This window comes from Neolamprologus brichardi, chromosome 15, assembly GCF_056152115.1.
Source record: "Neolamprologus brichardi isolate AB-2024 chromosome 15, ASM5615211v1, whole genome shotgun sequence".
NCBI lineage: Eukaryota > Metazoa > Chordata > Actinopteri > Cichliformes > Cichlidae > Neolamprologus > Neolamprologus brichardi.
In genome coordinates, this window is record NC_142118.1 from 32,766,880 (window position 1) to 32,792,262 (window position 25,383).

The window sequence follows — 25,383 nt, forward strand, 5'->3', positions numbered from 1 at the left end:
GACAATGAACAAAGACCTCCGATTGACAAGGAAAGGAGGGCTGACTGGTTTTGGACACGGTCGGAGACACTCGTGCTTGGGGTATGTTCCTAAACTCTGCATCCCGCATCTCCTTGGCACTCATATTCATGAGAGGGAGTGTTCAGATAAGCTGCTCAGCGAGATTGGCTCAGAGATCTGCACTTGTAGTGTCACTGCGACAGTAAGAAACATGGAAAATAGACTGTAGATAATAATTTTTTAAACAAACACACATATCCCAGAGAAGGCTGTTGCAGATAAAGTAGGCACTCTGGCATGAGATCTCACTTCTTTTTTTTAAAAAAACAGCAGCAGAGAGCTGGCGTGTAGCAGCTGATAAATATTCAAATGATTATACAATTTTGGTAATTGGAACTTAGATTTCATAGTACCAACTTCTTTGACAATGCCAATGCATTGTTTTTAAAGTTGTGATTTGGTGTTTTTTAAAATGCAATTATTTTGTATTTGCTTGCATTAAAACCAGCAGCTTTCAAGAGGAAGCAAGTTGCGTTTGTGGTAAGTTCCAGCCAACAGACTTCCTGTTTCTGCTGCAAGTCAAGCACATTTTATTGCACGATGACCCGACACATATGTCGCTGACTGAACACAGACAAGTGTTTTATCATCTGCAGATGAAGTTGCTCAAACAGTCGAATAATTGTTTGCGCTCCGCTTCATGAATAACAAACTTTTCTCACAGGAGCCAGATGTTTTGGACAGATGTGACGCTAGTTATTCCTGATGTCACAATGAGGAGCTGACTCTGATGATAATCCCTCACTGGCTTCTGTGCGTCTGCACGTCTCTTAAGTTATAAGCAAGTTTTCTGCACATGTTCTCACTGCACACACGCTTTCTGTAGATCTTATTGTGCTGTGTTTGTGTGTATTCAAACTCGATTGCTCATGCCTGTTTTTGCCCTCCCTGCTGGTAAACTGAGGTGAAATCTGAGGGCTGAAGGTTTCTTCTTTTCTGCCGGTTCAGCAATTGACTCAGTCGTGCACGCCACATCTCAGCAAAACCACACCTTTACCTCCGTGACCATGATCTGCGAACTAGGAGTATTAATCCAGTTAAATCCTCCTAAACGTCTACATTTAATATTACTTCCAGAATTACTTTTAGTGGATTTGTTGGGGCTCCTTATTTTTGAATTACAGCTGTTGTCACATAACTCAGTTTTCTTAATTACAAAATAAGAGAAAATCTTTTTTTGGGAAATAGTTTCAGCTTCAAAGCTCTAAGTTGTGTGAAATGCTTTAATTTTTGTGTTTTAAGATGAGGGATATTGGAATATTTAGTACTTTGTGATTTGGCAGGTTGACAGAGAATATCAGTCACCAGTTACCCATTAGACCCAGTTTGTAACGAGTAAACTAATATTAGGACTGACTTTTGACCTAGTGTCCGCCACAGTTGAGTCTAAGCAGGGCAGGGGAGATGTGGGGTGGGGGGTTGATACCACAATAACACACCAGACCCCCAAAATAAACCCCCTGAGCCTAAATTTGTTCCCCCAGCCCCACCAGAGGCTGGCAGCAAATAACACGTGAATGTGACACGTGTTTGTCGTTCCTTGCGTGCACACAGCCATAGCCGCCAGTCACAAAATCCATACTGATTGTTCCAACAAAGAGTGTTTGAGGTCATCTTGGGTCGGCAGATTGGGCTACAGGGCGTGCGTTAAATCAGTTCTTGAAGTAGAGATGTGATATTTTTTTATTGCTGGATTATTACTGATGATAGGCTCTTGAGTTTTGTTTTGTTTTTTAATAATTCACTTTTCACATCACGTACTGTTGATGTTTACCTCGCTATCCATCAGTACAAGGAGACTGTAGCTGTCACGATGGTGACTCTTTAAAATGATTGCAATTTCTACTCTCATTTGTGCTAACGAGTGCAGAGATCTGTTGCATTGTTTGTGTGTGTGTGTGTGTGTGTGTGTGTGTGTGTGTGTGTGTGTGTGTGTGTGTGTGTGTGTGTGTGTGTGTGTGTGTGTGTGGCTTTCCTCCATTTAGTTTACTGGCAAACAGCAACCTCTGCTGGGCTGTCAGCTCAGCTCGGTCACAACTGTGGCTTTACAAAACTCCTGTTTGCACAATGTCCACATTTCATATTCATTCATCATCTTATTAACTTGCGTTGGACAAGTAAACATAAATGTTAAAAAACTAATGATAAGAGTTGGTATAGATAAGACTGTTGTGTGTGTTATAGGAGATGCAGGACCTGAGTCCATCAAGAGGAGTGTGTGAACTGCTGAATAGCCAAAGATGGTAGTAATAGCTCTAAAAGTATGTTAAGAATTCATTATAAATGATGTGGTATGAATGCATTTGGAAAATACTGAATTAGAAAATAGTATTTTAAAGTTTGTGCATGCACTTCACTGTGTCACCACAGATTTCTGCACAAGGTGGCGCAAGAATATCTGTGCTGCTGTCTTACTGTTCGCGTCTTTAACTGTAGAATAGACTCTCCCTGCTTTCCGATGCAGAGCACACTAAAAGATCCTCAAAGGAGGAGTTAAACAAAACTTCATTGTACTTAAAAGTTCCTCAAACACTTTCTCACACTTTCAGACACACACGCTCATGACACTCTGCCCTCGCAGCTCATTCTCATTAGCAGAGGTAATGTCATAGGAGCCAGCAGCCAGCTGGGCCGTGGAAGTCATTTGGCCAGTTGGATTTGGTTACACAGCGGCCTTACAAACACCTCATTCTCAGCAAATCTCCACGCTGGCATCTGTTTAGAGGTCCAACACAGGAACATTTCACAAGGACAGATGCCAGCATTGGAGGGGAGAAACAACAGGCGTTTTCATTTAGTTTAACTACAAATATTTAAATATGATACCAGAAATCACAGCATGCGGAATAAAATAAGTTTATTCTGTCTTTCCAGATATTACAAATGGCCTTTAAGACAGCGCTGGAAAAATGCAGGAGTAGGGAGGAATGAATTGTACCTCTGTGCTTTAGTTTTTCACCTTTTTGAAAATATTCTGCATTCTAGTAATGCCACTTTAGCTCTGTGAGGCCTTCCTTTTCAATTTAATCAACTCAACAAAACTATAAACTGGGAATCTGCATTCTGAGATAAACTGGAATGTGGGAAAATGAACAAGAAGCAATTGTGAAAATAAGACTTCCCAGAAAACACCAGGCACTCGCTGACGTTGTCCCTGACCGAAAATGGTCTGATGCCAAAAAGTGTAACATGGTTATTAGCCAGACGCCCAGAGGAGCTGCTGCTGTTCCAGTTAGACCGTCCTTTAGAAACCAGGAAATATTTATCATGTTATCGTTGCGGACTAAGCAGATGGATTAGTCTTTATTTTGCCAAACCCAACATCTGAACATCTGAATTTGTTGATTGTGTGTGTGTGTGTGTGTGTGTGTGTGTGTGTGTGCCGATCAGGCATAACATCATGACCATTGACAAGTGAACTGAAAAACACTGATTATCTCTTCAGCGTGGCACCTGTTATTGGGTGGGACATTTTAGGGAGCAGTGAGCAGTGAGTTGATCTGTTAGAAGCAGGAAACATTGGCAGATGTAAGGATGATAAAGGCCAAACTGTCATGGTTAGACGACTGGATCAGAGCATCTCCAAAAACTGCAGCTCTTGTGGGGTGTTCCAAATCTGGTGTGGTCAGTATCTGTCAAAAGTGGTCCAAGGAAGGAACAGCGATGAACCAGCAACAGGATCGTTGGAGGCCAAAGCCCAGTGTTTCATGTGGGGAGCGAAGGCTGGCCTGTGTGGCCCGATCCAACAGACAAGCTACTTTAGTTCAAATTGCAGAAAAATTAAATGCTGGTTCTGATAGAACGGTGTCAACAAGCACGTTCCCTGTATCTCAATCCAATCGAGCGTCTGTGGGATGTGCTGGACAAACAAGTCTGATCCATGGCCTCGCCTTGCAACTTACCGGATTTAAAGGATCTGCTGCTAACTTCTTGGTGCCAGATACCACGCCTATAAGGGTCCGTGCTTTTATGGGTCAGTGCTGTTTTGGCAGCAAAATATTTGGCAGGTGGTCATATTGTTAGGCCTGATTGATGCATGGTTCTTGGGCTTCTTGGAAAACCTTATGCCAGATGGCTGGAAGGGAATTCAGTCTTAATGTGTTTTATGGGTTTGCAGGAGTTTTGCTTGTAGGGATGTTTTATGTCTTTATTGACAGTGACAGTTAAGAGTGCCCTACTCTGTCTGCATTTACAGGAGAAAACCAAACGTGCTCTTGATTGTTGGATTCCAATAAAACTGTTGCCAGTGATTCTGTTTGCAATTATAATTTCCACGATGAGTGACGGCTGACCAGTTCGATTTATTTATTTTTATTATGCTTTATTCACATGAATGGAGTCACTGACTTAGGTGCAGGGAAAGTTTGCATCTGGCTATAACTGTGAGACAAATAAAGAGTGAAACTGTTAATTCCCCTTGCAGGAAAGTCACCAGAAGATGTGCAGGGTTCCCCATGGTCTTTTTTATGAATGAGGGTAATGCAACAGATTAATTTAACACTATTTTTATAAGTGTGTTGACGTCATTATTAGACTGCTCTGGTTTAGAGGGACCAGCGTCTGACCCAGTTCTTTTGGGAGGCTAGAAGGAGGTCAGTTATGATTACAGTCACACAGGATACAGCAAATGGTATAATAAGCTGGTAAAAAAGTGTGGTTCTTATGTGTCCACGGACATGTTCCTGATCACCATGAATTATTATGTTTTTTATAGATTTGAGCAGCCCATCTGGCAGCAATGTCCCAGACAGAGAAAGGTGGTGTTTGGAGGGTTTCTTAGACCCGTTACTTACACTGGAGTAGCACAGAAACTGTGAGCTTACCTGCCATGAATAATGAGCTTTCTTTTTGTTTTAATCTTCACTGATTAAAAAAATTGTTGCTGAAGTTAAAGATGATTGCTATGCTATTAAAGTGTGGCTTTGTGGGAACACCAGCCATTGAGAAATAGCTCCGCACAGAAAGACTTTGTCATAACTAGCCACTTAAAAGTTCAGAGATCAGGGTGAAACATCTGCGTCCCCCCTTTGTGACTACGTCACAACATCTGGCTGCATCGTTAGCCAACCATTTTTTTTAAAACGGGTTGACATTTAAATCCCCCTCTGCTCCACCTCCTCTCCCGTGTGCCTGCCAACACGTCTGACCCAGGCTCCTACCCACTGTCTCAAAAGACAAATATTTGCCTGCAGTGTCGACAGCAGCGGGCCAGCCAGTTGGTGAGATCACCGAGTCCAGCAAGTCCACCGCTCTGTGTCGTGAGACTGACTGGTGCTGGTGTGCTAGAGCTGCTGCAGGCTGAAGTATTTCACAAAAAGGGGGAATATCTAATTACACCTGCTCCTGAATACATATGAGATACTTTTCATTTTAAATTATTCAAAATAACATATTTACCAAAACTGACGTGAATCCCTAACACACTGCTGTTTGAGTGTTGCTCCTCAGATGCACTAAGCGAGTTTGCTCGCTTTTCTTTTGAAAATACTTTAAAAGTACTCGATACTTTCCCACACGAGTCTGGCCATCATGTCGCCAGAGTGTCAATGGTTCCTGTTGCACGTAGATGTAGTTTTCTAAATTTGTCTCACATGATCACTTGGACTCGAGGAACTGACTAGATCTTCTCCTTAAAGGTCAAAGGTTATTGTGACCTCACAATGGCAATAATTGGAAAATTCATACAGTAAGTAGGGTGAATTTTCTCATATTCAGATGTAACAAATGAAGTGATGACATTTTTGAGATGTGAGGCAGGAATGCTTCGTGACTCATGTGTGTTTGTTGATCCTGCAAATGCGAGACACACCTCTTCTTTTACGCACACATACACTGCTCCTACAATACACATACGTACACGTCTTTGTGCCAGCTTTCATTACATAACACTTTCACTCCCTCCTTAACAATCAAACTAAGCTCGCAATCCTGCCCTAAACCAAAACTGAATTCTTTAAAGGGGTCTTAAAAGGCGAACGCTGCCTCACAATTCTCATTGAAACTCAAACTGGTCCTCGCTGAGATATATGGCAGAAGTATATCCACATGCACACAATGAAGCTACTCCAACTGAAAGCAAATACGCCCCTATCAGTCTCCCTCTCTAACCCACACATACTGTACATGCACATGTACATAGTTCATGTCTTTTTTGAAGCCTCAGTAGTCCATGTGCCTGGAAGGAGGAGACAGAGTGAGACAGAGGGAGGGAGAAAGGAGCGTGTCTCCAGAGGGAGGGAGAGTTCAGCTCTGAACTCCTCAACGTGGATTAGAAAGAAGCCTCCTCACGCTCTGCTCATGTTTAGCTTTTCTGTGTTTCACCGCATGAAACAGCAGCATGACGCTGAGGAAATGACTCTTTAAAACCCACACTGCTTTGATCCCTTTTCCTTTCTTCGCCCTCTCCAAACGCCGGACTGGAGTCATGTTGCCAAAACACACTGAGGAGGGCTTTCCTCCATCTGCCCGCGTGTCAGTGGAAACCCGGTGTGGCGTGAAGGGAGAGGAGAGAGCGCGCGGGAGCCGAGGAGCAGAGGAGCGCCCAGAGGAGGAGGAAAAGGATAATTAGTGGAGAACAAAAGCAGCTGAGAGACAAACTGTAGACATGAGTTTACCAACTAACTGTGTGTATCTGACGCCGTCAGTCCAGGATCGCTACTTCAAAATGCGGAACGGGAATATCTGCGGGTCGCCGTGCGCCGTCAACCGTCCCATCGACATCGTTCAAAAGCGCAGGCGGTAGGCCAGATGTGGTTTCAATCCAGATGTTGTTGTTGCACAACCCTGAGCACACTGGTGTCTGAACTTTTTTGTTTTTCTTAAGAAAGCTTTTCAGTGCTTTCACACAAAGTAAAGTTCTTTTATGTTAACATATTAACTTAAAATAACTAAAGTTATGGGTTTAACTGTAACTTGGCCCCCACAACATAATGAAGAACTAGAGCAACCTAAAATTGCATTAATGCATCATATTATTTTATGTGTATTTATGTCTATTTAGGTTAGAGAAATTAGAATGAAATTCAAAGCGGTGTATCCTCCAGTATGTGGCATTTACATCGTGTTTTCTTTTAGTGTTCATACCATCAAGCTGCACTCTCAGTACGTGTGTTAGTTTCCCTTTAAAGCAACATACAATGAATACTTTGATATTGTTATTTAACAAGCACAGTAGCTTTACATCAACACCAAGCCCATGATGTTCACACTGTGCAAAAATGTTCTTCATCTCCTGGATCCAAATCATTTTATTCTAGTACATTAACGGAATAGAGAGTGACATGTGCATATGAGTGGAAAATATGCAATCACACAGTGGCTTTTAGCTCACAATGACAAAGTCATCAGAGTTTGTCTGTGCGGTTTGCAATTCTAATGGTGAGTCAGATGGACTGATGAGATCTTTGGAATTTATGAATCAGTTTCTTGTAAATCTGTGTGTGTGCGACTTATATAGTCGTCATTTATACATGAATTTCAGCTTAACCCACTGCTTGACCACCTCAGCTCGTTTCCTCTGATACTTTAAATACTGACTGTTTAGAGAATGATCATTGTCCATATTTAAGTGGTTTTTTTTAAGATGATTGAAGAAGGAACAGCTGACGCCTGAATATGCAGAATCTGGATGGATGGATGTAGAAGTTGTAGATACAGAAATATGTAACTACATCTCTACATGACATTAAAAAAAAAAACCCTGTGTAGTTGACGCATCCTCATGTGTTACAACACGTATGAGTATACCTGAAAGTGTCCGCTGCTTTAAGAGCACAGAAGGAAATATGACTAATTCTGCAGCTGACCTTCCAGAAAAGTAATGACGACATAAGCCATGTTTGACAGGGAGGGGGATCAAAGTGATTTTATAATGTCAACCCACCAATAAAAACAAAAAACCTTCAAAGGCAGATACCTAATGAATGCTGAGCTGGACGTATTTATAGGCCTGATGGATGAACCGCATAAAGGAGAGCTCAACGTGGAGTGTAATCTGCCAAATCTGTTTAACAGGGAAACCTACTACTTCCACCATGATTGAGGTAGTACTTTTACAGAGAGTCTTCAAAGAGTGCAAATATTTAGCTTTTGCCCTTAGGGTTATGATTAAGGGGGAGTTCGCTGAGAGTGGAAAAGCGTCAGTGACGATGTATCACTCACCTTCCTTCTAATTATGTCCTGATTTATTTATTTTTTTCCCCACTGACACTGACGCTGCACGACGACTCATAGCACCGCGTTACGCCTTGTCTTTTCTTGTTCTGACCTGTACTGTACACATACTATTAGTACTGTACATAGTACTTGACTGTAAGTATTGTGGGAAATACTTGGACCCGGAACAACATTTTAGTTATTGATTAATATTTAATAAAATATTTGTCTGATTAATTGTTTAGTTTACAAATTTTGTTTCTATAGACTAATGACTATGATGCGATAATTTTTCAGTTAAAAAATAGTCCACATACAACCGACTTTTTTTTATTATTATTTGTCACCTCTTTTCAGTTTCTCCAGTGTAAAGATTTGCTGTTTTTGGCAGCCTGAATATCTTTTTGTTCTGGGCTTGAATAATTTCTCAGTGTCTGCTTCTGTTCTTCAACCATAGCATGTTCGCAAGGTTGTCTTTAAGAACTGAGCAGGCATAGTACAATTTTGTATAGTGTATATTGTGGCAGTGCAAATTTTATTTATATAGCACATTTCATTACATGCAAAATAAATGAGGACCAGTAAAAACACATTTACAGTTCCTAAAAGGAAACAAAATATAATGAACAAAAGAAAAAGCTCCTATTTACTGTAGGACTGTGTAAATAAAAATAGATTTATTTAATGCTTTTGATGCACAATTTAATTGATCAGCTGGGAGCTTGTTCCAAAGAACAGGAACACAGTGACTAAAAGCCCCTTCAGCTCACTTAGATCTGATTCTGGGAACAGTTCAAAGATCTGCAGCTGATGAACTGAGGGGGTTGACCGGACTGTGAACAGTAAGCAAACAGGAGGTGTACTGAGAGGCCAAACCACCGAGAGCCTTAGGAACTGTAAGTATTTTAGTGGTAATTCTGCATTGTGACTTCAATACTAGAGTTCAATACCAAGCCCCCGTTTGTCACTGACAATTTAAATTCCAATAAAGTTTTTTTGTTTGTTTGTTTTTTAATGAAGGAGACTGTAAGGCCTGTGGTGGCAAAAAGTAAAATAGACATCATGACTTCTTTCTTACTTTTTTGGTTGCGGCCTTGTCAAAGTAAGCATTTTGACCAATTTGGTCATTTTCAGTCATTTATTTAAATTAAATTAAAAAAAAAAAGCTACATCTTACATTATGTTGTAGCTGTAATCAGAATATAATTAATATATATATAAAAAATCAAAATCTTGGAAATCTTGCTAGATGTTATATTGTCCTGATTTAATCATAAATGTATATTTTAACCCTTTAAAGCCAAGAATATCATATTTGGTACATGTGCTCTTGTGAGTTTTTGAGACTTCTACTTCATCAGCGTTTTTACCCTTAAAAAATGATATAAATTGCATGACACATTTTTAATGACTAAATTGCAAAATTATGGCTAATGTAGCAAATGTTTGTACAAATTAAAACTAACAAAACAAATTAAGATTTGATATCTATATCTATCTATCCCTATATATATATAGGGATAGATAGATAGATAGATAGATAGATAGATAGATAGATAGATAGATATACTGTCTATTGTCTTTATTATATATGTTTTGTGTTTTTTTTAACATGTAAATAGATGGAATTGTTTTTTTCGTTTTTCAGTGAATTTCAGTGCAATCTCTGTTGAAGGTGAGAGCAGACAGGTTTCAGTGGATGGGCTCGGAAGTGTTTGGTGTTTGCATGACGATGACAGTGAAATGGTCTTTGCTGCTTGTAAAGCGACATACTTTATAGTGCTGCCTCACAAAGTCAGATCCGTACTACAATGCCAACTGTTGCATTGCCCTGCAGACGGGTTCCCATGTTGTTGTAAAATGCCAGACCGCAGTGTTACCTGTAATGTTTCTAAATATGAGCATCTATTATCAGATTCATGTGTAGATGTTCCAGAAAATCAAATGCCAAACCACTGACCTCACAGGCAGTCATTGGTAAGTAGTAAAACTGAGCTGATATCTTTTTATTGTGTCCTAGCTGCAGGTGGTAAGAGTTGAAAAACGCAAGACTTCTCCAAAAGTACTCTTATTAGATTCACACATAAAACATATTTATCGACTTAAACATGATGACCAATTAGCTCATTTAAAAGAAACATTTTATCAACATCCATCGTGTGATTTCTTTCTTTTTTTTATTCACAAAGAAAAATAATAATAATCAATATCAGACGTGGAATCAAACAGCAGCATCGTCTCAGAAAAGGTGTCGTGTGACTTTTCGTGCTTTCTGCGTGTCCCCTCCCAGTAGTTCAGCAATGAGAGCTGACCTTTGGTGGCGTTGCAGCAGCTTGGCCGGCGCCATGGGCCCCAGGCCATGTCAACACATGGCAAAGCGATCCACAGCTCGCTCCCCGTATGGTCACAGGTCACCGTGAGCTGCCAGTATGTATTCCCACATAATGTAAATAGAGAGTAATGTTAGCTGTTGCAGTTGTGGAGTTGTGCTCACAGTGAGAATGAGTCAGCAGTGAGTATCAGCTGACAGTATCAGTGCTCTCATTATGTCCCTGCAGCTGCTTAGGCTTTACTCACCTGCACCAGCTCCATCTGTATAACTCATGCTTGTCACAGGCATATCTCAGCCCGTGTTTGCCATATCACACTGATATGTATATCTGCTCTGTTGGCTCTATTTTTGCAGGGTTTCTTTAAACTGCATGGGTTTGGTGGGTTTTATAAATCTCAACAATAGTAACTACTCTTCCAAAAAGTGTAACATGGCTTATATTGTTCTGGTTAAGTATTTCCCCGAGGACCTGGATGTGCTACAAAGCAGAGAGGGGATTTCAGCCAGCTTTCCACTTAGACGGAGGTGGCAAGAAAATTGAATAATTTATTTTATTTTATTTTTAAAGTTACTTACTTTCCAAAGGCTGTTTTCAAAGAGTTTTTACCTGAGCTTTCAGGCCTTTTTGAAGCTCTCTAGTTTATTGCAATTATGTAACTAAGTTAGATATTGTACTGGAACTTTGGTCTTGTGATAATAGTTGGTTGGCAAACATGGCCTAATATAGGTAAGGCTTTCAGTGGACCCTATAAATGTTTATCCGCACTGACATTTGACCCCCTCCCAGTTGGTGCTTTAGTCTTCTGATTTTGTGTCTGAATTCACTCAATCTGTCATCCAGATGTAGCTTTTCGTATGCGACACAACGATGATGCCATATATCTTTACAAGTTCTCTTCTCCAGTTGGTTCTTGTCATAGATAGAGGTTTATTTAGCACCTTCAAGACAAATATAACGGGCTCCATCATTAATCTCCCGTTTTGTGACAAAGGATGTGCCCTGATGTGAGGACAGGAAATATTGACGTGACAATGGCTGCTCCCTGGACATGATCCCAAATCATTTCCAGTTCACAGATGATGGCTCAGCTCGCTGAACCGCGGGACGCCTCGACTCAAGAGTCCCCAGAGTCGCTCCTCTACGTTCCTACAACAAACACGTGTCGACAGAAATCCCACCGCGTCCGCAAGCTCGGCGAGCTGGTTTCTCTTTAGCGTGTTTCATAGCATCCTTTGTGTTTGGTGGAAAACAAAACTGCAGTGAGAGGCGCGTTGGGCTGGGAATAATTGCAGGCCTGCATGCTGGTCGATCGGCATTGCAGCGACAGCTATGAGACCACAACTGACGTCAGCAGTCAAGTGTGACTGTGTTTCTGTGACTGCGTCTGTGTGTGTGTGTGTGTGTGTGTGTGTGTGTGTGAGAGAGAGAGAGAGAGAGAGAGAGTGTGTGTGTGTGTGTACTCGCGTTGAATATGACTACTAGAATAGTGGACTGAGTGTTATCCTGACATCTGTGTGATTCCAGGAATGATGATCAACTCAGAGCCAGGCAAACACTCAACAAGGAGGCGCTGTCCAATTGTTTTCTCGCAGTAGACAATAGTTTGGTTGACCGGACTTTTAACGAATGAGGAATTAAGGTGTCCACATGCAGCCTGCTTCTGCTCAGTTTGTCACAGGTGAACTCCATCACCTACATAGACTTGAGGGCTCCGCCTACACAGCGGGAGGCCAGGTAGGGAAAGCCCGGAGATCGCACTTCAGTTGGCTTGACAGGTAAAATTAAATAATAATCGAGCTATATGAAAAAAGATGACGCAACCTTTTTTGGGAAGTGGAGTTGCGAGACAACTGGAACAATAAGGTAAAGAAAGAAATACTAACATAGAGGGAAAGTGACTCAGAATCTGCTTGTCTCTTGTTTTTTGCTTTGTGGAAGTTTAACAAAGACGTTGAATATGTAGGGGAATGGATATCATCTAGGACTGTATTTTTGCCAAAGATATGCATGCAAAATATAAGTAAAATATGGGAATATAAGACTTTCTGTCTAACAACACCAGTGCCTGAACTTAGGGTCCCTGTTAAGCCTAAGAAATAAACTAATCCATGTGCTTGAATGCACTGGGATCATTTAATGAAAAACTACAACAGGCCTGGATTGTGAGTCTGTAGCCCTCAGTGATGGCAACAGACATGGCGTTAACATGAACAGGTAATGTTGTGACTGGTACCTCATACACTTGGAAAGGTCAGTATCTTGCCTGTTCCATTTGAGTATATTGCATGAGTGCATGTCTTATCAATAAATACATAGTAAGTAGATTTTGCTCTCTTTTTATTTGTCCTTTTAATGCATTACTACAGTATGTAGTATTCATAGCTGTTAAATTTACTAAGTGTGATTCTCCACCCTTACGGGAAACAAAGGGTTAGAAAAAACACTCTCTCTGTGCTGTCTCCATCTTGTTGTGTCCTGCTGATCAGAGATGTGATTGGCTGCTCCTGGGCTGCCCTTGGCTAATTAGAGGAGGAAGTTGCATGCTCCTGCCTCACCACTGGACTCAATCACTGTATACTGAAAGGCGCCAATTACTGGCGTATGAACTTGATTAAAGGGGCACCCAGCACGGCCTGTTGCTGGGCAAAGACGATGTGCGTGCATGCGCAGGTGCGGATGTGTGTCTGTTCGTGCCCCGAACCGGCCTGTCCGGTTGCGCACCAGTGTGATTTAAGGCTGTTCGATTTTCAGGTCGATGCTGGAGCCAAATCTGGATCTCTACCGCTGGGGCTGTAATCACACACTGCCTTCGTGTGTATGTGTGTGTGTGTGTGGAGCTCTGGGTCATTCTGGCCTAGTGTGTTACCCACCTAACCAGTTTCTAATGATGTTAATGCTGATCAGCCACTGTATGGATTTCAGCCTGGCTGGATGGACAGAGATAATCACTGCACATAGACCTCCATGATCAATACCCGTCCGGAGGAGCGAATCAACCTTTGAGGCACGCTGAACTCCAAAATTTTAACCTCTTCAGCTCCACACCAGTAAAAAGTCTGTAAAAAAGCCAAATTTCTTACTGTTACGTTAGACGGCACACACTTTTACAAAATTATCTTTTATTAAAATGAGGTTCAAGCGTTCAGAGTTTCAGCTCTTTAAATGTGGATGGAAGGGTGTGATCCTAGGACAAAAAATGCTATTAGTTCTTATTCTGATGGTCTGATTGGAGTGTTTTATGTCAGTATGTGTGCATTAGGTTTATGTTATAAGATGATTCATGTGTGTGAGATGTGTTGCAGTAGTGGTTAATAGCTGCACCGTTGTACTGGCTGCAAACAGATTTCACAAAACACTGTGTCACACTTTTTTTCTTTTTTTTAAATTTATGCACATAGCCCCAGACACCAATTTTTCTCTCGCTTTCTTCCTTCCTTTGTTTCTCGTGACAGCAATTAAAACAGAGCTCTGCTGTTTTCAGAGACAAGAGTCCTTCCTCTGCCTGTAGGTCAGAGGTGACAGAAAAATAATAAATACAGCAGCTGCTTTGACTCTCAGCAACCTTCTCCTCCCCTTGGCTATATTTAGAGAGACACGAGCTGCTCTGAGATCAGATGTTGATGTTGGACGCAGAGTGCGTGCTCTGTTTGGACAGCGATCCGCAGTGGCTGGCTGGTCAGGTGAATGGAAAGAGCAACTGGCTCTTAAGGAAGGCGCGGCTCCAGTGCAGTTTTATAAAAGAGAGGAGCTGATAGATTTGTTAGGGTTGTTAGGGTTTCCACTGATGGTACAATATGCTTGAGGTAAAGTGTAAAGTGATATTTTACTGTACAGCGTGTGACCAGTATAAGCAGAGAAGAAATTCCACTCATTAAAATCACCTTTTCTGCTCTCTGGAAACTGTGAGCGGGCAGTGCTGTAACTGATTGCAGTTTGGGGTTTCAGTTTAGCTCCAGGATGCTTAATTGGAACACCACATTTATTTATTCAGTGCATTTACTGTTAGAAACAACAGAAATTTGGGAGTTTGGAAAGCTTAATTTGATTTATACACCTTTATTGATTTTAATACATTCTGTTTGTCCTGTATGTAAGTTGTAAACACTGTGCATGCTGAGGCAAATCATATAGAGAGCTAAGAGTGAAAAGTGTCCATTCAGCGACCACTCTAAACCTGCTGCTAGCTCCACACACTGATTAACTCTTTTGGACTGTTCCCCTGTGGGAGATGAGCCTGAAGCTGTTGTTTCTATTTCATTTGTTATTGTCAGAATAAATGGAGATCACTTCCAAGATCACCTTGTGCGATCCTGTGACTCTCACAGGATTGCTACTCCCTCGTAAGATAATGGAGGGCTAAGAAAAGCACCGGTGATATCACAAACAACTGGAAGATATCTAGCGTGTTGCGTGTTGCCCGTGTGTGGGTAATGAATTTTTCTTTCAGGAAAAAAAAAAGCACATTTTTATCAGCACAGAAAAGGATGTTCTGCTCCCTAATGTAGCGCAGCATGTTTATCATTAACTCACTAGAATTCACAGTTTGTGCGGGAGAAGAGTTTGAACACAGGGGCCTCCTTTCTTTTTGCAACGCTCAAATCTGGGTTTGCACAAATACTTTCGCTGCTTGTTCTTCCCGTGCCCTGCCTTGCTGTCGTGATGACGTTCGCACACGCACAGAGCGTGCAAACTGCACAGAGTGACAGTGAGAGGAAAGATCTGTTTGGCAGGCTGCTGGACGAAGGGAAGCAGGCTGTTTTTCTGCTGTGTTCAGATCAAATATACAATAGGCTTGAGGTGTAAAGCAAACAAACCCTCTTTACTCCCTGGACTCTCACACAGACACGCTTCTCTGTCTTTCCTTTCTTTGTGACATAATGCAACGAGAAGACACACCCACTGTACTCTAATGCTAACCTGAGCCTTGGAGAAAACTCCCCTATTTGCTAAGACTGAGCCTCAGTGGTATAAAATATTCCCTGGTCTGTTTTCCTCCTCTCCCCCTCACCTCTTGTCTCCTTCCTGGTGTGATGTTTGAGGCCCCTTGGCCAATTCCCACGCTACAAGGGAAGAAAACAGGAGGGAGGGTGTGTGTGCAAGTATGTGTTTTGACCTCCAACCCCCAGCTCTGTGTCATTCAGCCATCAAATAACATCTGGACTCTGGTCACTCTCACACACACAACAGAATGTTTTCTGAAATCCCTCAGCCTTGTTTCCCATGAGCACATCACAAGCAACAACAACAACAAATGAACACTAACTGGAATCAGTTCTGCATCTCATTTCATGGCATACGGACAGGTTTTAAACGTTTTGCTCAAGGTCCACTTATAAAGAGTATATCTGTACTTAGACGCAAAAGTTGCTCCAAGATTAAGCACACAAATGCATTAAATTATTTTTTTAAACAATTTAAAACCAAAATATTTAATTTAGAATTACAAAACTCAGCAAATCCTCACAATTGGGAAACATGAATCTGAAAATGCCTGACATAGCTGCACTTTTCTAGCAAAAGAATAACTGATCATAAAACCAGAAAAACAGTTCTTTTTAATTTAGTTTACAGACAAAAGATTTTTTTTCCCCTTCTTTGATATAGTGATAAGGGGAAAAACTAAACATCCTGGGAACAAAAGCAGAGCTTAGGATGTGGGTGTCAAGGGATGTGTTTGTGTGTGAGAAAAGTTCAGTCAAAAACACAGTTAAGGACAGAAAAGGGAGCCATAATGTACGTCAGAGAAAGGAAGAACAATGCTCGAGTCAGGGGACAGACCAAGGTCAGCGTGTTATGTACGCTGTAACTGAACAAGACGCCAGTGTGCCTGGCTGAATGTCTGCCTGTCATTCTGTTTAAAGGGTGGATGCCCATTCACTTGTTAACAGTAGCTGTGGTGCATTGAAAAAAGGGACGCTTTCTACATTTTCCGCATTATTATAAATACGTAATTTATGTAATATTAACAAATTCTACTATTCACCTTAAAAAACTTAAAAAGCACTTCCAGGACTGAGCTGTTTAACTTAACTCCCCACTCCCACTCCCTTTCAACATGTCAATTAATAAAAAAAAATTGTATGTAATTTGTACAGTATTTTTTTTTCTTTCTTATTTTCTTTTCTAAATGTACTTGTATATTGTTCACATGTTGAAATAAATTACCAATCAATCAATCAACTCTAACATCCATCCGTCCGCTTCCTCGGGAGTGCTGGTGACTATCACAACTGTCATAGGGCAAAGGTCACAAGTCTAACACAGCTCAGCGTAACAGCACATGTAAGTGCGTTTAAGGTGTATCACGGTCAAATCTGGTGAATACCACTCTGCTTTACTGGTGATGGAAGGAAGTATAATCACACTGTATTAAAACTGTGTTACAGAAGACACAGAAACTGCCAGATTACTGGGAGTGGAGTCCATCTATCCATTTTCTTTCCTGCTTTTCCAATTCAGGGAAGCAAGAGGTAGCTGGAGCCTGTTCCAGCTGTCATAGGGAGAGCAGTTCTGAACAGGTCGCCAGTCTCTTGCGTGGAGAGTGTTTTACAAAATTCAGATAGATCCAGATGCATTGTACCTGGATCAGGATGCAAGTGATGAGATATGAGTTGAGTATTACGATTCTTTTATTTTAAATCATAACTTGTCTGCTGTGCATACCACAAAAGCAATGGCCATTGCAGTACCTCTTGTTCCTCAGTAGGGGGAGTTGTCTCACTATCAGAAGCCTTCTGAAGTGAGCTGCAGCTGCTGAAAAACTTTGTATTGATCTTTTGTATTATGTTTTTATTTTATGCCACATCAAAATTCTCTTTCACACGTGATTTGTCATATTTTAGGTCTTGCTGTGCAGTCATCTTCATATAAATTCATCAAGTCCACTTTAAGGAGTGTTTGTTAAAAAACGTCTGTATCTACCCCTAAACATTATGGAAAATTTGATGTGAACACAAATAAACTTGTCATTTTCTTGTACATTTCAACAGAAATATTGTATTGCATGAAATTCTAAATGTGGGATCCTCTGGTCTGGTTTAAAAAAGACTCTTGCTCCTAATGAAATTTAGCAACAGTTTAAACGTATGCTATGAATTGCAGTGTCACCTGCACGATGTCCTTGAGATATGTGCTTGAATGCCATCGTACTTGCTCACGCCGATATCTAAAAAGAAAACACAGACTGTACGATTGGAATGGCTACTAGGATTCACCTAGTAGAATTTAAAATATCATCCTTCATAAATATATTCATGCGGACGGGTGAAATCATCTGCACCCTGCATTGGGATGGGGGGTGGGGGGGTGCATCTACGTAAGCACCATCACAAGTCTCCCAGTTCCCCTATTTCCTGTCAGCCAGGTCTATTTTTAGCTTCTGACGTCACCGGTCTCCTCCGATGGAGCCTCGTCACGGCCGATTACACCGAGCCAGGGGTGGAGGAGGTGTGTAGAGTGGGGCTGAACGAGGTGTAGTGGTGGGGTGGCATCATTGAGGTAAGCCCTGCTGCTGCATATCACCCCCACCAACCCACCCTCCGGGAAATTGCACCAATCAGATGCAAGGTGCTGAGCACATCACTGTGCTGGATACAGCCCTCCTCATCACCACCCCCACCCCCTCCTGATCTCGCTGTATCTCACTGTTTCTATGAACTGGGCCCATTTCATTCAGCATCGATTGCTTAATGGCCATCTTTCATTTAACACGCAATATTATTACTGGAGCGCTGGAGGCAGGCTGCACTAAAAATAGACACAGGAGCAAGCTTCCATTGCTCGACTGGTGCTCTGTTTTCAGCTGTTATAAAAGGGGGAGTTTGCATGAATGAGAATGTATCTAATTGATAAAGACGGTCTGTTAATCGTACCCATGCGGCGGCCGCATAATGGAGCTCCGAGGTCTCAGTCAGGTGAATTCCTTAGAAGGAAAGAGGTTTAGCCGAGAGGACGCTGGCTCACGGTGAGCTTCAAATAGTGCAGAGATCAGCAGAAGAAGATGAATTCCCGAGCTGATAAGCTTTGACCCCCCCAGACAATACTCAAAGTCGAGTTCTCCTCCACTTCCTCTCTGCCCACAACGGTTGCAGCGCCGTGCTGGCTCTTGCTTGGACAGCGTGTTACAAAAAAGTGTGGTTTGGTTCAAAGGCATTAGGAGGGAAAGGGAATTTACTGCCATAGTGAAACCTGCAATTGAGAAGAATTCAATCTGATCATTTGTAGCTGTGCTGCTGTTTGCTGACAGAGGCTTTTCTGGAATTGACATAATCCCACTTTTATCATACCAATAAAAAAAAATCTAAATTTTCCAAATATGGAAAAAAAAAATACTGTGTGGTTATTTTCAGCAACTCTTTGTTGAACACTTGGGGGCATATTTCGATGTCGCTGCTATGACGGGCAAGAGCGCGAGCGGCGGGGCGGGTTATTGGTTGTCGTTGCACCGAGGCAACGTGCCAGTGTTGACGTCAAACAGAGATGGTGAAGGGGAAAGATGTGCGTGAGTGTGTGCTAGATTGTGAAAGCAGTAATCACAAGGTCACCTGTTTAAACTCAGAGGAGACAATCTATCTGAATACATTTTTTTCCCATTGTGCTGCCAATAAAAGTGGCATCCTGTGCATTGTATTACTATAATTTTCAGGTAGTCCGCATGAACCCCGTTCTTGTGTCACTTTATAATTGTAGCTCCTTTGTGTCTGCTGTCAGAGATTCCATTATGATGATTTGGGGGCACTTTGGGAAATTGATTTGGATTTGCAGCCCTCTGCATTACTGTACTTTCAACTTTAGCTGTTCCATAGAGGTGCAATTGTACCCTGTCTCACCACGGTCTTAACCTTTCTGTCTCTACATGCAGATCAGCAGCTGCTGCAGAAACTGTTAGTGCTGTGCATCACAATATTTGTGTTTGTCTGAGATTTATATGTGAAATCTTTGCTGCCTGTCTCATGTTTTCATATATTTCTTGTGCTTTTTTTCCTACAGTAGGGCTTGTTTGTTTAAAACTATACATTTACTATGCATTTCTTTGTTATTCTGGCTAGGTTTTATGCTCAATATTATATTATAGTAATCAAAGTAGCCAACAATTATAGCAGTTAATAGCCGCTAATACTAATAGAGGTATTAACCTGACCTCTGCGTCACTGCATGCAATTTTAATCATGCCAAAAATTTAAATAAAATAAATAAAAGCAACAGAATTATTTCATTAAAAATCAGGCTGTGATGCTAGCTTGTGGGTAGGAACAACAGAATACTTATTAATTTTTTTCTCTCTTCTCTTCCTTTTCTCTGTAGTTTTGATGTGGAGAATGGCCTGTCGGTGGGTCGCAGTCCACTGGACTCTCAGACTAGCCCAGGTTCTGGTCTGGTACTTCAGGCCAACTTTCCCCACAGTCAACGCCGCGAGTCCTTCCTCTATCGCTCTGACTCAGACTTCGACCTTTCGCCCAAAACTATGTCCCGCAACTCGTCCACTGCCAGCGACCTGTAAGTATTCTCGGACGCTTTCTGTATTGTTTCAGCAACAATAAGCCGAGAGATGTGGATCTTTTTTTGTTTTCTGTTCTTTTGTTTGTGGGGTTGCACAGCTGGATTTGGAGGAATATATATAGTGTGCTTAAGAGCACAAAAACTCATCATTCCAGAGAAATCAAAACGTTTCAGAAAGAGGCTGAAGATATGAAGGCGCCGAATACCACAGATCATCTAATCTCTGAGAAACTGCACAGTAAAACAAACTATTTTCTGAATGAAAAGGAAAGTTAGTTTTAAATATGATTCCAGCAATATGTTTTAAAACTGTTAGTTAGCCATGTTATCCACTTTGTTAGGTACACCAGTTATCTAGTCAGCCAATCACATGGAAGGATGCAGACATGGTAAAGACAAGCTATTGAAGTCCAAACTGAGCATCAGAGGCAGAATGGTGACTTATGTGACTCTTGACATCATGTGAGGCTGGTTTGAGTGTTTGAAAACTGCTGATCTGCTGCAATTTTCCTGCACAAACATCTCTAAGGTTTACAGAGAACGATCTGAAAACAGCAAAATCCAGGGAGCTGTTATTCTCATTGATGCCATGTCTGGGGGAGAGCGTCCCAGTTTGCAGAAGAGCATCTCTGAACGCACATCAAACAGATGCTCTACAAGAGCAGAAGAGCACAGTGGACCCTAAAAACAACGAAAGTTTGGACAAGCTTAACAAAATTAGACTATAGAAATTTGGGGGAGAAAAAAAGGTTTGAAAGGGAGAATTGTGTCTCTGGAACAGGAGAGCCACATCATGGATCTACAGCTTACAAATATAGAGCTTCTGATGTGACGCTATCATGTCAAAAATGGATCAAAGTCTCGGAGGAATGATTCAAGCACACTGTGGAATCAATGCATGAAGAATTAAAGAGATCTGAAGGCAAACAAGGGTACCATGAAGGTGTACCTAATAAAGTGACTAGTTGTGTGTTTCGCTCATCATTTTGAAGCACAATAAAATAAAAATTTCATTTAAGTCAAGGTTTGAAATGATTTGCAAATCACTGCTTTTTATTTTACACTAAGCCTGTAAAACCCATTTCACGAGATCACATTGATTGTGTCAGTGTCATAAATACAATAAATTATAATAAATACATTTAAAACTATTTCTAGTAAGCTCACCTAAGGTTCTATTTACACTCGAAGAACTACATGCATTTGGCAGCAGGCTTTAAAGACACTTCAGGCAGCACAGCTAGAGTTTAAAAATGTAAACACGAGAGCAACCAGTTGTAGGTGTAAATGCAGTGAAGTCGCCAGCTGGCGGGAAACATGCTGGTAACGCTACGCTAGTTCAGCAACTAGTTTCTGTCTGTTTATACAGCTGAAGATTTCTCTTGTGCAGCTAGCAGTCTGTTTGAAGCCAGAGTGTTAATGGGGCCTCGACCACCAATAGCTGTCGCTCCTTTGTTTTGAAGGGAGGAGGGATTGAAGCATTGGGAAGTCAATTGGCTACCTCGGTGAGACAAAGTGTGAAGATTGCTGTGATTTTTCTGTCTATCTCTTTGGCCTGTGCCACACTGTCATGAGTCACATCTCCCACGCTTTTCCCAAACACGATCCGAACAACTTTATCTTGGATGCTCAAAAGTTTGAGAAACAGTCCCAGCAACCATTTGACAGATGCTGATGTGTTGCCACCCGTGTTTCAGTCACAAACCTGACAACTATAAAGGATTTTGATATTTTACTTAACAAGGTGGCGCTCACAGTCATGCATCAAAATGTTTGCTGGACAGTGAAGGCCAACTTAGTGTTTTTCACAGTTAGCATGATTTCACCCTGAGGTCTGGAGGTCTGTGTGCATGTTGTCACCCTAAAGCTTCCAGAAAGCTTTAGCTGATCTAAAACTGGTTTCCCAAGCATCCAAAGCATGAGCTCTGTTCCTCACCTGCATGTTGTTCTAGTTATACAAATAAGTCTTAGAGGCATTTTTGTCCCTCATAGATAAACCTTTAGTGGGATTGGTCTTTTTTAACATTTCCCTTGAGATACAGCTTACTTGTAGCTGGGTTTATTTGTGAGATGCAATCTTGTTGTTTAAATTTAAATTTAGAAGTCAATCAAAGTGAATACTAAAACATCACTAAATGCAAGTTTAACTAATTAACTTTACTCCTTAGATACAATACGAATAGGGGGGTTTTTTTTGCCTAGCAACTAGTGCTAGCCTTTCTAACATTCATCCTGCTCCTCTATTCCTTATTGCCAACTTTTAATTACCACGTAGTCATAAAAACAATATATCTATGAGGTGTAGCACCTTTGCCTCTAAGAAGGATTTTGTGTAACTAATACAACGTGTTGTTCTCCTTTCTTTGTCCAGCGTGATATTCAGACCAGTCACGGTCTCATCCAACTGTGACGTTCCTGCTCAGTCAAATATCCCAGTAACAGCAACCTGACTGTTGTCATGATATGTGTGTTTGTGGTGTGGAATCACACAATACATCACAAACTGCTCTTTCCCCTCTCACGTGGCCTTTTTTTAATTTGCAGGCATGGAGAAGACATGATAGTGACTCCATTTGCACAGGTTAGTCGCATATGCTTGTTGCTGGTCCTTTAAGAGTTTCTGTTATTTACTGTCATTGAATCAAAGCCAAACTCAGGATCGAGGGTGCCAGCACTGATATTATGACAGGTGGAAGCCGGCAACCTGTACGGCAACAGGCCAAACACAGCACAGGCTTTACAGTTTAACAGACATGGCATCAAAATGAATGTTTATACACTTATTACTTGAAACAGTTGTTTGAACTGTGTGAAGATCTGCTGATCAATGCATTAAGCCAGCAAGCAGCAAGTTACATGTAAGTAGTTCATAAAGAAACAGCCCACAGTGAAAGCATGGTGTAAACAGCTAAGCAGAGGTGCTTCCATATGGTGCAAATTGATTTAATAATACTACACTATTCTCTGAACTCCTGAAAGCCCTGTTTTCACAGTGAATTTCATTAAAGCTACTATAGATCCACTGATGATGTATTTAAAAAAATATTTGTTTACTGAACTGTTTGTTGTTTATGACAGACCGTCTGTCCCATGAAGTGAGATGTGAAATATAATTGTTTCCATTCAAAGTAAATCCATCTCATTTGAGGCGTTGCGCTGTCCAGATGCTCTGCGTGGCTCCTTGCTCCTTGCTTACTCATCAGTTTTAGAAATAAGACATGGTTCATATTTTAAAGACAACACCCACACACATTCTGTTTGTGCTGAACAGCTTGTTCTTATGTGTGTGTGTGATCATCAGCGACCTACTAACAGGATCTGTGTACATGTGATAATTCCAAACTAAAGTCCAATATTTACCCTATAAAAGTTTATCATCAGTAAACGTTAGATATGAGAGAGAGCAGAGCTTCAGCATGCTTCCTCTCTTACATCAGGCTTTTAGAAGTTAGCTGAGCTCAGATAGTACTATCAGCGACATGAAACCCTTGCATGCTGTGCCTGTAAAGTGTGATGTTTTTAAACCACTTAGCTTTTCTATTCTTACTCAAAGTCCGTTTTGCTTTTTTATTTAAATGCTAAAAGTTCATGATAGGGTCTTTAAAAATGGTTAAAAGTTCCAAAACAAATATCAAAGTCACTATATTCACGGTAACAGGTAAAAAAGGTTCAACCATCTAAAAGAATGGTTCTTTATTTTGAACGAAAATTGGTTCACGTATTTTGTTTATTCATTTTTTTAGGTTCTTGCCAGTCTACGAACGGTGAGAAGTAACTTTGCTGTTCTGACACATCTGCAAGATCGTGTGGGAAACAAGTAAGAGCACAAACACGACGTGGAGCGGATGACTAATTTGCTCTTTTGTTATTCTACCGACACCTCATCTGTTTCGTGTTTCAGGCGGCCGTCAAGCAGCAACCAGCCGCCCATGTGTAATCCATGTCTCACAGGTCAGTGTTAATACCCCTGGGTGATGGGACACTGAGAGGTTCTAGTTCCCCTGTGACTAATGGTGCCTTTCTCATAGAAAATGAAAATGTTGTTGTCTTTTTAAATACATAGAAAAAGAATTAAGTGATTGTTGATTCAGGTAAATCTGAAAGATGTGCTTCTTACAGTTAAACAGATGCAAATATAACAGTGCTGGGAAATGAATGGTGAAGACATTAACAGTCAGGACAGGTGCAGCATGACAGGATCAAGTTTTCTCTTACCAAGATCAACAGCAGACCCATGCAGCATGTTAAAGATGTGGATGTTTCCACAGCAGTCCCAGGCGTAAACTGCAACGTGTGTTTGTTTGACCTCTGACCTTTCAGAGGAGCCTTACCAGAAGCTGGCGATGGAGACCCTGGAGGAGCTGGACTGGTGTCTGGACCAGCTGGAGACCCTGCAGACGAGACACTCAGTCAGCGAGATGGCATCCAACAAGGTGAGGTGATTCAACTCAGCTGTGTCCATACCGATCATTAATGCTGTGAAGAAGTACAGGTGGAAAACAAAAGCCTCTGATCTATGCCCATTTCTTTATGTATTTATGTATTCATTCAACTGAGTATCCAATCTGTGCTGTTTGACTGTCTGTTGGCAGTCTAGCATCCAGTTTTCAAGATATCATTTTTAAATTTTGTGTGATGGTAGATACCGATAACAGCTCCAGCTGAGATGATTTGGTGCAAATTGGATCACACAAAAATATAAAAATCCATAAAAAACTAAATATTACTCGTTTTTTTCTGAAATACTACATTGACTAAAATCTTTTAACTTTTTCTTTGTACTTTAGTTTGTAGAGAGAGTACACAGACTGGCTGTGACTGGGCTGTAATAAGGTAGATGGAGGGGGAAAAGTCAGTGTGTCCTAGGAGCTTTGCAATCTAACCTCATGCATCAACTACACACGAGATTTTCAGCTTTTTCATTGTAGTGCAAACTTGCTTTCACTTTCACAAATTAACTTTGTACAGGAAGAAAATTAGATTTGAGGCGTGCGTAAATAACACTACTGTTCATGAATGGCGCCTCTCTCCACTGAGCGCACGTCCTTGCTGGCTCTTCCTGCTGTCTGGCTGCAAACCTCCTCCTTCCCTCACCCAGCCAATCATATCTCTTTCCTCCACTCAGCCCCTTAAGCTAGACTAACGTGATTGGTCGAAGAAGGGGGACCAGCATGCGGGGCAGGGGGGGGGGCAGGGGATCCTCGCAGACTCTCCCTCACTCTAGCTCCTGCTCTCCCTCTTTATGTTTATCATTAACAGCGTGTGACAGTAGTTGAATGAGAGACTGCAGTCACACCCTGATGGCAGAGCTCGTCTCCTGCCTCCTCTACCTCAGCTA

General features: G+C 41.4%; 1 protein-coding gene across 2 annotated transcripts in view; it reads left to right on the forward strand.

Moving 5' to 3' along the window:
- LOC102782515 (3',5'-cyclic-AMP phosphodiesterase 4C-like) overlaps positions 1 to 25,383 on the forward strand; it is an 83,166-nt gene that overhangs the window by 39,567 nt on the left and 18,216 nt on the right. The window contains exons 2-7 of one of the 2 annotated variants that reach the window (XM_087852717.1): positions 19,851 to 20,042; positions 21,509 to 21,550; positions 22,590 to 22,626; positions 23,789 to 23,862; positions 23,947 to 23,996; positions 24,366 to 24,478. In XM_087852717.1, the coding sequence (XP_087708843.1) occupies positions 19,851 to 20,042; positions 21,509 to 21,550; positions 22,590 to 22,626; positions 23,789 to 23,862; positions 23,947 to 23,996; positions 24,366 to 24,478 (508 nt within the window). The remainder of the gene's footprint in view (positions 1 to 19,850; positions 20,043 to 21,508; positions 21,551 to 22,589; positions 22,627 to 23,788; positions 23,863 to 23,946; positions 23,997 to 24,365; positions 24,479 to 25,383) is intronic. The other variant, XM_087852718.1, reaches the window with a different exon arrangement.